The sequence below is a fragment of the Chiroxiphia lanceolata genome, chromosome 3 (assembly GCF_009829145.1).
Source record: "Chiroxiphia lanceolata isolate bChiLan1 chromosome 3, bChiLan1.pri, whole genome shotgun sequence".
In the NCBI taxonomy this organism is placed as follows: Eukaryota; Metazoa; Chordata; class Aves; order Passeriformes; family Pipridae; genus Chiroxiphia; species Chiroxiphia lanceolata.
The window spans coordinates 45,241,581-45,252,833 of NC_045639.1; the positions used below are offsets into that span (position 1 = coordinate 45,241,581).

The window sequence follows — 11,253 nt, forward strand, 5'->3', positions numbered from 1 at the left end:
TTTGGAAGGTAGGTTTCGTCCCCAGGCGCAGTGGGTGCCGGCCCTGCCCACGGCTGCTGCCCGGGGCAGGATGGGATGGGGTTGAAGTGCTGCAAGGACGCAGGTCCGGCACCAAGGGCAGTGTTAATAGCATGTGTCCCCCCCCCCCCAGAACTGCAAGTTGAAGGATAATGAAACAAATACCTCCAATACTTAAACAGGCTCTCACATTTTCGCACGGCATCCCCAGGCGGTTAAAGCTGCACAGGGGCAGCTGGTAGCCGAGGGCTGCGGGACCTCGGGGACGGACTGGTTCCCACTGAGAAGGTGTCTGGGGGTTTGCGATGTCCCGGGGAATAAGGTAGAGAATGACTGACAGGCCTTCTGAACCCGAAATAACAGCTGGAGGCTACAGCTCTTCCCATGTAAGAGGAAAAGTATTGCTATAAATCGGGAATCTTTATAGGTGTTCAGCTGAAGGAAGTTTTTTGGCTGTAAACTGTCATGCACTGCAGCTCCCGGCGGAAAAGACTGTGAAACTGGGGAGTCCTCTCTCCTGAGAACCAAAGAAAAATTAAGATCAGAAAGAGGGGGAAGGAAACAAAATAAAATAAAGACAACAGAAATCTAAATTGAGGGAAAACTTTAGGGTTTGGGCTTGTTGGATATTTTGGGCTGGTTGTTAGGTTGGTCTTGGTTTTTTCCCCGTTCCAAAGATTATATATAAACTCCTGGAAATGGGTGTTTTCTTCGTGGTCATTTTAAAATTGATAGCTGGAAAAGCTTCTTTTTTGAAAGACCAACTAAATTTGAGAGCATACATAATTTGTCTGGGATGAGTGGTTCGCTCATTTGCTGAGTACTAAATAAAACTTGAAATATATCAAATTAAATTGAACTTCAACTATCCTCCCTTTGTCTAAAGAGAGCGATCAGTGCAAAAAGTATCAACTGTGTTGATAAGTGTCTGCTGCCGAAGGGCTTCCCATTCCTTGAGTGCATATATATATATATGTGTAAGGAATTAGTCTTTCCTTGGAGCATCGATCTGGAAGAATTAAATGGTGTTTTAAAAACTCACATCACCTAAATTCACATTTAGATCGTCTCTAATTATTTTATTTCTTCATTTTCGGTATGGTTCATTTTCCACCGAAAGCGCTCCGTCGCTTTCAATTCCGGCTGTTCCCGCTGCTTTCGGCTCTTAAACACGTCCATTGTCAGGTGGGGTAGAGCTGAGGAAGAGTGGAGGCTGAAGTTTGCCTACACGGGACCCACCATCACCACCCCCACCACTCTCTTCCCCTTTCCCCTCCGCGGACCGTACCCTAAAAGCAACGCGACTTCTGCAAGAGTTGAAAAGTCTCTCCCTGTCACCTGTACGGAGCGAGCGACTGTCCGTGCGAGTCCTTCTTCGGAGTTAGCCTGTCCTGGTGCTCAGCTTTTTGTTTAAGGATTAAGATGTTTGAAATGTCGCCTTCAAAGCACAAACCCAAAGATAGGGCTGCCGGCCCACTCGAAAGACAGCGTGCCATGCCCTGGCGGGGCTTAAGTGCTTGTGGCTTTTGTTAGGTCGTGTTTGCTTGTTTTGAGTGGAGCGCCTTCAGTGAAATAAACACTTGATAGCGAAAAGATCATCTCCAACTGCCGCTAGCAGTGACTACTATCAACTTAGTAAACTTTGTCCATAATTTCTTTGCAAATGCTGCTTTCCCCTTCCAAAGAGGACAAAAAGCAAGCGGTGGTCCGGCAGAAAGAACTTTAAGATTTAACGCAGGTATTACTCTGAGGGGTTAACATTTTTTTCGCGTGTTTCTGCACAGTGGTTGAAGAGAGATGGCTTGCGGAATTCGGCACATCAGGTTGAAAGGGAAAAAAAAGCTCTGCGGAGTTAAGTTAATGATATATGAGCCCGATGGTGCTGTGTAATGAAAATACAGCCCAAAGGCGTAGCTCCTAAACCAAAAAGAAACCGAAAGTAATAGAGAAAGGTTTGGGATTATTTGAAGTTTGACGAGGGCAGATACGCTCAGGCTGCTGCTCCGCTGGGCGCTGAGCGTGGAATGGTAGGACGTGGAGGTAGGGAGTGTCTCTCCTCAGAAAGAGCCGGTGCCCGGATTGAACCACCGTCTGCATCCCGCAAAAAGGACCTTCAGTGTGCCTTCCCCTGGCTGCCCTGACTTCCAGTTCCTTCTGCTGTCAGACAGCTCGACAGTGTAACAGGGGCACTTTCTCCTAAAATGTGAAAAATCCCGGTAGAGATGATGCGCGGTGTTTGGAGAAGAGGAGATGCCTATTTTAGAAACAACTCATTTTTACACCGCGCCGCTTCTTTTTCCCTCTCCTTTGCTCCCGTTTAAAGGACTTGTTATTGTTTAAAGAGACCCCATTGAACTATTTCCTGCTCATTGTCACCTCTCTCCCCCTCACCCTCTATCCAGGGATTCTCACGGAAAGGTAATAAACTGTTTCCCTCACACCACAGACCGCCACAGCCCCGGAGAATGCAAACTATTACAACACCGGCGGGCGGGAGAGCTTCGGAGCATCCCTTCTCTCCCTCATCCCGGCTCTTGTTTTTGTGTCAAATAACTTTAGAAGAAATTCAGCCCGTGGCAAAGTTTCACCCGTGAGGCTCAGCCTCCACTCTTGCCCGCAGGAACTCGCGGGGGGTTCTCCTTGTTATACGAAACGAAGCCTTTAGCTGTCGATCTGTTTTTTCAGAAGTATGGTTTTATTTAGGTGGGATGGCAGGTAACCATCGATATGATTTTTAGATTTTTTTTTTTAAAATATTTTATTTAGGTAGGGCGACTCGAAACTATCGCTGTCGAGCACCTCGGCTGCGAAGGTGCTGCCCGTGCTGGTGGTGCTATGTGGCAAATTGCGACTTTTCTCACGGGGGGGCTCCTAGGTTCACTTAAAATCGGGGAGCTGGTGGCGGGGAGTGCCCGTGCTGTGCCAGGTTCGTGGTCAGCCGCTTTACAGTGCTGTTTCGGCTCCTTGGCTAAATTTTACTGCAAGGTTTGTCGTTGCCAACTGCATTCTTCACTGAAGCAGAAGTTTCTGTCAAGGGAGCAGGGGCAGCGCGGTAACGGGGGTGGGTGTGGGTGCTGACAGCCTGCGGCTGCTTGTGGAGAAGGACTTCCCGTTTTTCCCCCTAAACATCGATCAGCGGAGGAGGTGTCTCCCGCCGAGGACTGACCGCCTAAAAGCGGACCGGGGGGCTCGCTGCTGCGGGAGGCGGGAGGGTGCCGCTCTCGCCGGTTGTGAGGCTGTTGCCGAGATGGGCCATTTCCTCCGCGGCTGCCGGAGCCCAGGCCCCGGCGGCTTTGATAGAGGTGCAAACATTTGGGGGCAGATTTACATAAAATAGCCGCGTTCAATCCCGCGGGCCGCAATTAAACATCACAGGCCCCCGCGGGCCCCGCTGTGATATGGCCGCGGGCAGCCAATGGCGAGGCCCGGCCCGCCGGATCAAAGGCGCCGCCGGCCAATCAACGGGGCCCCCCCGCGGGCGCGGTGATGTCACCGGGGGGGCGTTTATGGCTGGCTATAACAGCGGCCCGGCCCCGCCGCCCTCGCTGGGGCCGCCCAGGGCCAGGGGAGGTAGCGCCTGGCCCGGCTCCTCTCGGGGCTGTGCCACGGAGCTGCCCCGCCGGGCGGGCGCGGGGCCAGCATGAGCTCGCCCGGCCCGGAGGGCGCGGGCAAGCCCCCGCAATACCGCGTGGACCACCTGCTGAGCGCCGTGGAGAGCGAGCTGCAGGCGGGCAGCGAGAAGGGCGACCCCACGGAGCGGGAGCTGCGCGTCGCACTGGAGGACAGCGACCTGTGGCTGCGCTTCAAGGAGCTCACTAACGAGATGATTGTCACCAAGAACGGCAGGTAGGGAGGGAGAGAGAGAGAGAGAGAGAGAGGGAAGGGGTGCCGCCGGCCCCGCTCCCGGCCGCCCGCGGGGGGGCGAGGGGGTCCCCGGTCCCGGGGTTGCGGGATGGCCCCGCCGCACCTCGTGCCTCCGTGTCGCCCCGCAGGAGGATGTTCCCGGTGCTGAAGGTGAGCGTGTCGGGGCTGGATCCCAACGCCATGTACTCTTTCCTGCTGGACTTCGTGGCGGCCGATGGGCACCGCTGGAAGTACGTGAACGGGGAGTGGGTGCCGGGCGGGAAGCCAGAGCCGCAGGCGCCCAGCTGCGTCTACATCCACCCCGACTCGCCTAATTTCGGCGCCCACTGGATGAAGGCGCCCGTCTCCTTCAGCAAAGTCAAACTCACCAACAAGCTTAACGGCGGCGGGCAGGTAAGCACCGGCATAGGCACCGGGACGTGTCGGTCAGCGGGGCTGAACCGACCCGTCCCGTCCCGTCCTTGCGGGGCGGTGGGTCCTGCTAAGCCCCCTGCTCGCTCACCCTCTCCTTAAAGCTCGTTTTCATACTGCTGTTATCAAACGTGCTGGGGTGGGTCGCGCTTTCACCTCCATCTTCCCCCCCCCCCCCCCAACTTCATTCCTTCAGGAGACTTGCTCTTTCTACCGAAGATGAGTGCCTTTTATGACTTGCCTTTTCGGGAGTCTCTTTCTGATCTGAATAATGCCAACGATGTTGTAGATAAATCCTTCTGGCTAGCATATCACTGATGCATTAGTGACTCTGCAAGCACCTTATCAAGTAACAGGGATAAGGATAACTATGCACAAAGTCGTGGTCTCTGTTCTCAGTGCACTTCTTCTCTTACAGTGTAAGTTTTAGGGTTTATTCATACCTCTTGCTTTTTTCTTTTAGATACTTTAAAACCTGTGTGCTCTCTGTACCTGCCAGCATCTACCACTATTCTGTCCCTGCTCACCTGCTCTGTCCGCTTGCTCACAGATCATGTTGAACTCCCTGCATAAGTATGAGCCAAGGATTCATATAGTGCGAGTGGGTGGCCCACAACGGATGATCACCAGCCATTCCTTCCCAGAGACCCAGTTTATAGCCGTGACGGCCTACCAGAACGAGGAGGTATGCACAGCAGGGAAGAAAGGATGCCACTACCAGGAAGTTTTAAGTAGCTAAGTGCATGCTGCAGAGCAAAATAATGGATCTCTTTTCACGTTTTTCAGTTCTTCCTGTGACTTTTTTTTTTAAGCTAAATATAAAAAATTGAATTATTGTATGTAAAAGCCGTATAAATGTGTTATGGCACAAAGTTCTGATCACTGTCTCAATATGTACTGCAAATTCATTGTAGGAGAGTAATTCTTAAAAGATTTTGTGGAGCAAACAACTATGATAAAAAGTATGGTTGCCATTTTCAGCTACACAGTGAAATATCTGGATGTGCCAGTTTTGGGACAGCCCTTTTTCTGTTAACCTAAATCTGCATCTATGTTGAATGAATCTGCAAACTACCAATCTTTCTGAGATTTCTTTGATATCTGTTCTGCTCTGGCTTGAAATGTGAAGATTTTTATAACTCTTTAGTGTAGCACCTTTCTTAGGTGTTTCCTTAGACGATTAATTAACCCGGGCAATTCAGTCTCTTAGAATTTGGCAGAGAAACTAATTCCTAGCCCTTTGATACTACTTCAGACCTTAACGAGCTGTTTATTTGACGTCTATAGGTTGCTATTATGGCCCTACTTTTATTTCTTAAAAAGTCAGTGATTTTTACCAACTTCAGTGGATAGGCCTAATTCAAATCCTAATGTCAGTGTGATAATGAATGGTGATACTTGTAAATAAAGATATTTGTTGTTGTTTTTAGATCACAGCTTTAAAAATTAAATACAATCCGTTTGCAAAGGCATTTCTTGATGCAAAAGAAAGGTGAGAGCTCTTAATTTAATTTTAAAGCATGGATTTTTAACGTGGATTTGTAGAGGCATATTCTTGACTAATACAACACGGTTTCTTTTATAGAAGTGATCACAAAGACATGATGGAGGAAGTGGGAGACAATCAGCAGTCTGGGTATTCACAGTGTACGTTTAGTTTCATTACATATCATGAGCATAACTTTGATTTCTTCCATCTCATCTGTTACATTAAGCAAAACTTTGAGACTGCTGTTTGCTGGCTGGTTTGTTAGTTCATAGGGAGAATAGTATTAACAGTCCTTGTGATTGTGGTTCGTGCAGGTTTATGATTGTATAAACATTATGATCTCTGTGGTTAAGACTTCTTTTCTTACGTTCAAAGTAATTTAATAGAATCTTGCAATTGCCTTCATGTCCAAAAAGACGACTGCCTTTGTATATAAGGACAGCAATGTTCACGTGGATACGGAGACAAAAGTTTATTTCGTAGAATTATTGAAACAGTACTTATGGTTTAAGTATTCTAAGAAAAATATGGGCATTTGCCTAAAGTTTTTTCAGATGATTAAAAAGCATTAGTGTTTTAATGATTTCTGTTTTAACAGATAATTGACAAAACAGTGCAACCTATAAAGGGGGCGAGTTGATTTGCAGTAGGAATTATTTTCTTTCAGAGAAAATACTTAATTTTTAAGAGGAGTTCTTAGCAGTCTGAGAAACTTCAGAGCTTAGCTATAGATTGAGTTCAAAGAGCAATTTAAAACTGAATAACATGCTAACAATTACTGAGCAAACACTACCTACATATGGGAGGGCTTAACAATTTCTGTGTTTCTTTACTGTGATTGTAATGAAATGGTAATTTAAAAAATAATGTTGGCTTGACACAGGGCTTCTTTTAAGCTGTTGTTTCTCTTCCTGCCTGGCTGCATTACATAGCTCTCTCACAGACCTCTTGCTTCCCCCCAGTAGGTAGTTGGCTTATTCCTGGGACTGGAACTCTGTGCCCACCTGCCAATCCTCACGCCCAGTTTGGAGCCCCCCTTTCACTCTCCCCTGCTCACAGCTGTGAAAGGTACTCATCACTGAGGAACCACCGTCCTGCCCCCTATGCCACCCCCTACACCCATAGAAACAACTCACCAAGTAAGTCTGATGTTGCAGCTCCGTAAAAAGGTGGGAGATGAGCCGAGGGATTTGAGCTTTGAGCAGAGGCATCGAGTGTGATGCCCCAGAAATTAAGGTCGCTAAGTTGCTCAGTTTGTGCAGAGGGCTTGGGGTCAGCATTGTGAAGAAAAGGGGGTGATGGGTACATGTCTTCAGTCTCTTTATGATGGAAAAATTGTCCCCTGGTAATTGATCGGGTTATGTTGTGCTGGCTTTGCGTTGTGCTCTTGAGTTCTTTAAACCATTCAGCTTAAACTTACTTTTTTTCTTTTTAAAGTTTGAAAATAAGGACTTTAATGATTATTTATAGGCAATACACTGAAATGAAGATGTATGTCTGGTTCTGTTAGTATCACTTATTATTAACACATAATAATTGAGGGCCTGATTATGTTAGTTTCAGTTGCCAGTAGCTGTAGTTAATGTCTGTGCCATGACTGCATAAAAAGAAATAATATGGAGCTGAGTAAATTGCAGAGCTATCAAAAGTTGGGCTCAGAAATAGGCAAATATCTTAAGGCTTAGTGTCTCAAGCACTAGATACTTAAGGGAGAAAAGAGCCTTTTTGAAGTGATTTTTTTTTTTTTTTTAAATATGTTTTCTTTCTTCTCACAAAGAATGGTTACAATTTTTGCCTTTAAGGCTGTGTGGATATTGTAGGTTCCCATAAAATTATTTAATATTTTGAATTATGAAGTAATACACAGGCTTCTAGATGCAGCCTGTCCAATCTCATATGTAGCTTTGTAATTCATTTGGAAGTGAAAAGCTAGCTTTCTGTGAACTTTTCTTGCATCATGGAAGTTTCATGCAAGTTTTGTAATTTAAATAATAAAAGAAGAAAACACCTCTGGTGTTCCTTCTTGACCCCTGGTCCTCAGCAAGGAACCTCTTCTTCACTTAGGCAGCTGCCACAGCAACTTCTTTCTCACTATGGATGGTTGTATGGGATTCCTTTTATAGCTTCCTAGTGCCTCCGCTGTATTGGCCAGCCAGTTTTGGTCACAAGCTGAGTAGTCTAAGCCACAGTCCAATCACTCCTAATGGTGCCCAAGGTGGACTTCAAAGCCCATGGCAACTCAGCTCAAAACTGGTATGTGTAATTCAGTGATATGCTTGTTATCCAGGTCTGCCAGAGTGTTACTGCTAGTGTAGGTGATGGAGATAAAGAAAGTGCCCTAGAAGGTCCCCAAGTGACTGCAATAGTGTCAATAAAGAGCCTGCCTCTTCCCACAGACTGAATAAAGAAGCATGGGCTAAATTAGCAGGTGGTTTGCAGATAGCTTTTTGCCTATAGCTCCTTCACAGAAATAAGACTTTACAGTTGTGAACTGAGCAAAACAGCATGTCAGGGCAATGCCACTGAAAGGTTGAGCTTGACGCAACTGGTTGCAGCTCCATTTTTTTTCTTCTCTGTGTGGGTAATTCTGTCTTTTTCTTTTTTCAAGGTAGTAGTTGAGGGAGGTGGTTTAAAGCTATAGATTGCATTTAAATACAAGATTATGTGGCCTGATTCTAGTGTGTTTAAGTGATTATTTGTTTTCTCAGCAGCCTATGCTGATAACTCCTCTACCTGCCTATCCATGCTGCAGTCCCATGACAACTGGTCTTCTCTAGGAGTTACTACACACACAACGATGCTGCCCATGAGTCACAGCACTGGCACAGCTACCAGCTCCAGGTAGGATTCTGTCCCTCAACAGCCCTCAAATTGATGTCTTAGTACTTTCTAGGAAGAGGGGGCTGAAAAAGGAGATAGTCATCAGCAAATTAGAAATCCCTATGGCCACATGTGAATTGTTAGTTCTCTGTGGGGCACTGAGAAGGACTATTCACAAGGTAAACAGAATTGAAGAAACAAATTTTTTTTTTAATGTTTTGGTTTTGGAAATGTAGTTACTTGTGACAGCAATGTTTGATAGATTAAGGATTGAAAATCACTTAGACAATTGAATACATTGAATTTGAGGATGCTTTCTGAAGTTTCATCTGCTTTCAGCATAATGGTGTTTTAAAAAGTTTATTTTTTTTATTTCTTTCATTTTGCCCAGTAACTGCTTCTTTCTTATTAAACTGCTTGGGATCAATAGGTAGAAAGTGTAATGTAGTATTATACATCGGAACTTTACTTTTACTCATAATGTTTCTCTTTAATCATCCTGGTTTTTTTAATGTTTAGGTGTGTTCATGTATAGTTAGAGGAGAGACAGTGCAGAGGCTCTAGTGTCCTGATGAAGCTTTTTTCCTTCCAAGCAGCCCTTTCTGTAGTATCTGTGTGATCTGCAGTCTGGCGCTTCCCCTTCTAACGTGAGCTGATGAACAAGGAGGGCTGAGTTGCTTTATGGAGGCATCCATCCCTGTCTGACTACAGAGGCACCCAAGGGACTCCATCAGACTCATGGCAGTGTATTCAAACCTGCCTGCCTCCAACAGCTGCTGTGTCCAGCCACCTCCACCATGTGCCTTTCCCCCTAATGCCATCATGGCTCAGGAATCAGCTCTCAAACCTCTGCATTTTTCAGCCAGCCTGTTCATTCCTCAACTTGGCTTGAAATTGGCTAGTATACCTAGTGCTGGAACCTGCTGTTGGAAAACAGGGAGGTTAGATTTATTTGTGAGGTGCCATGAACACGAATCCTGCCTGGGGGTCTTTCCTACCTCGCAGTGGCTGGGGACTGCTTAGTGAATTCATCATCTCCAGCAAATTGCCCCAGCTTGGGCTCTGTGTTGTGACCTGAGAAACTGCCAGCAGGCACTAGAGTCGCTAATAACTTGTTTTGTTTATCACTTTCCCTCTTTCAGTCAGTACCCCAACTTATGGTCTGTGAGTAACAGCACCATCACACCGGTGTCTCAGTCAAGCGGGATGTCCAACGGCCTGAGCTCCCAGTTTTTGCGTGGCTCTCCTGCACACTACACTGCTCTTCCTCACCCGGTCACAGCCACCTCCTCTGCCTCCCCCCTGTACGACGGCGGGGCACCCACGGACCTGCCTGACAGCCAGTACGATGCCTCCACACATGCCAGGCTGGCATCCACGTGGACACCTGTCACGCCCCCTTCCATGTAAACCTTGACCTTTTCCTCTAAGGCAGACTTCTTAGCTACTGAATTACTTTAAATGCTTAATCCTCAAAGAAGACAAAAGGGAGATATGAAAGAAACTGCAAACAAAGCATCTGCACTGCTTTGCTTAGAGCATCTATATTATACCTCTCATAGTGAACAGTGCATCACTGACTTCATGTAGAGTTTACAAACTGGTGAGTGTGCAATTCTGAGAGCAGATTCACTGCTTTTAATCTTTTTCATTTTTTAAAGGTTGATAGACCTAAGTTTTAAGGTTTTTACTTAGATTTCAAATTTCTCAGTGTTCTCATATATTTGGACCTGAAGTTTGGCATCATTCTTAAGTTACTCATAACTGGTTTTCAGTTAATTTTTTTAAGTGGCAAACTTAGCTATAGGCATGAGAAGACTTTTATTAACCATCTAGTTAGAAGCATTCTGATATATGCACAAATGTAGCTGAGGAGTGAAGTTTTTGGAAAATCATGTGCACTAACACGTATTTGCCTCACAAATACGTTGTGTTCTTGACTGTATGCTTATTTCCTTGCTGCTGAATTAATGTTGAGACAATCTGCAAGAACTGTAATCCTCCCAATAAAAACAGTATTAATGTTTGGTCTAAAAAGTTTTACCCAAAAGACTTCTCTTAGAGGTAAGTTTTGCTGTTTAATCATATAGATTTCAAATACCCATCAGCTTAACTAAACATCTCCTTTCAAACAGCTGGTGTCTAATTAGGAGCCCTATCCAAAACGTTCTGAGACATTGAAAATACATCACTGTTTTTTTGTTTTTGTTTGGTTTTTTGTTTGCTGTTTGTTTGTTTTTTCTTTTAATGGTCTTTGTCTCAGGCCTTAAGGGAGGGAGTTCAAACACCTGGAGAATCATTCTAATTTATTTCAGTCTTCTTCTCTGATCTATATTTATTATTTGGTAAATTACAACTTTATTTTCTACATGTTAAGATATGTAAATAATCCCTCAACGTACAGTGTACTCTTTTAAGACAATCATGTGGGATATTGAACAACATGGATGTAAGTAGTTAACTTATTGTAAGAGGGAAATCTGCAGTAACTAAGAATTTTGGGGAAAAGTGCAGATACCCTAAGATTTAAAATACGCTGACTGCTTGACTTGCTGGAAAGAACAGGTCTTAATAAAATACCTCCTTCATGACTGATATTAAGTAATGTGATCCAAATCTCTAATGCAGGCTAACCCAAACCGTTGGCTTAA

The 11,253-nt window shown here is 45.5% G+C and overlaps 1 protein-coding gene across 5 annotated transcripts; it reads left to right on the forward strand.

The window, feature by feature from the left end:
• The first annotated feature begins 3,538 nt into the window (after positions 1-3,538).
• On the forward strand, positions 3,539-10,815 carry TBXT (T-box transcription factor T). 5 transcript variants are annotated; one of them, XM_032684401.1, is made up of 8 exons: positions 3,539-3,864; positions 4,011-4,275; positions 4,844-4,978; positions 5,724-5,785; positions 5,879-5,940; positions 6,745-6,921; positions 8,491-8,623; positions 9,745-10,815. In XM_032684401.1, the coding sequence occupies exons 1-8, from the start codon at positions 3,659-3,661 to the stop codon at positions 10,010-10,012; spliced, it is 1,308 nt and encodes a 435-aa protein (XP_032540292.1). In that variant the 5' UTR covers positions 3,539-3,658; the 3' UTR covers positions 10,013-10,815. The 5 variants fall into 5 exon arrangements, with proteins under 5 accessions (XP_032540292.1, XP_032540295.1, XP_032540296.1 ...); XM_032684404.1 differs by having other exon boundaries at positions 8,494-8,623; XM_032684405.1 differs by having other exon boundaries at positions 6,748-6,921.
• Positions 10,816-11,253: the final 438 nt, after the last annotated feature.

Excerpts from the sequence above, each read along its gene's own strand:
- TBXT (XM_032684401.1), top strand. The coding sequence starts at position 3,659 with ATGAGCTCGCCCGGCCCGGAGGGCGCGGGCAAGCCCCCGCAATACCGC. Across the intron at positions 3,865-4,010 it reads ATTGTCACCAAGAACGGCAG|GAGGATGTTCCCGGTGCTGA; the intron begins GTAGGGAGGGAG and ends GTCGCCCCGCAG. Across the intron at positions 6,922-8,490 it reads CCATAGAAACAACTCACCAA|CAGCCTATGCTGATAACTCC; the intron begins GTAAGTCTGATG and ends TTGTTTTCTCAG.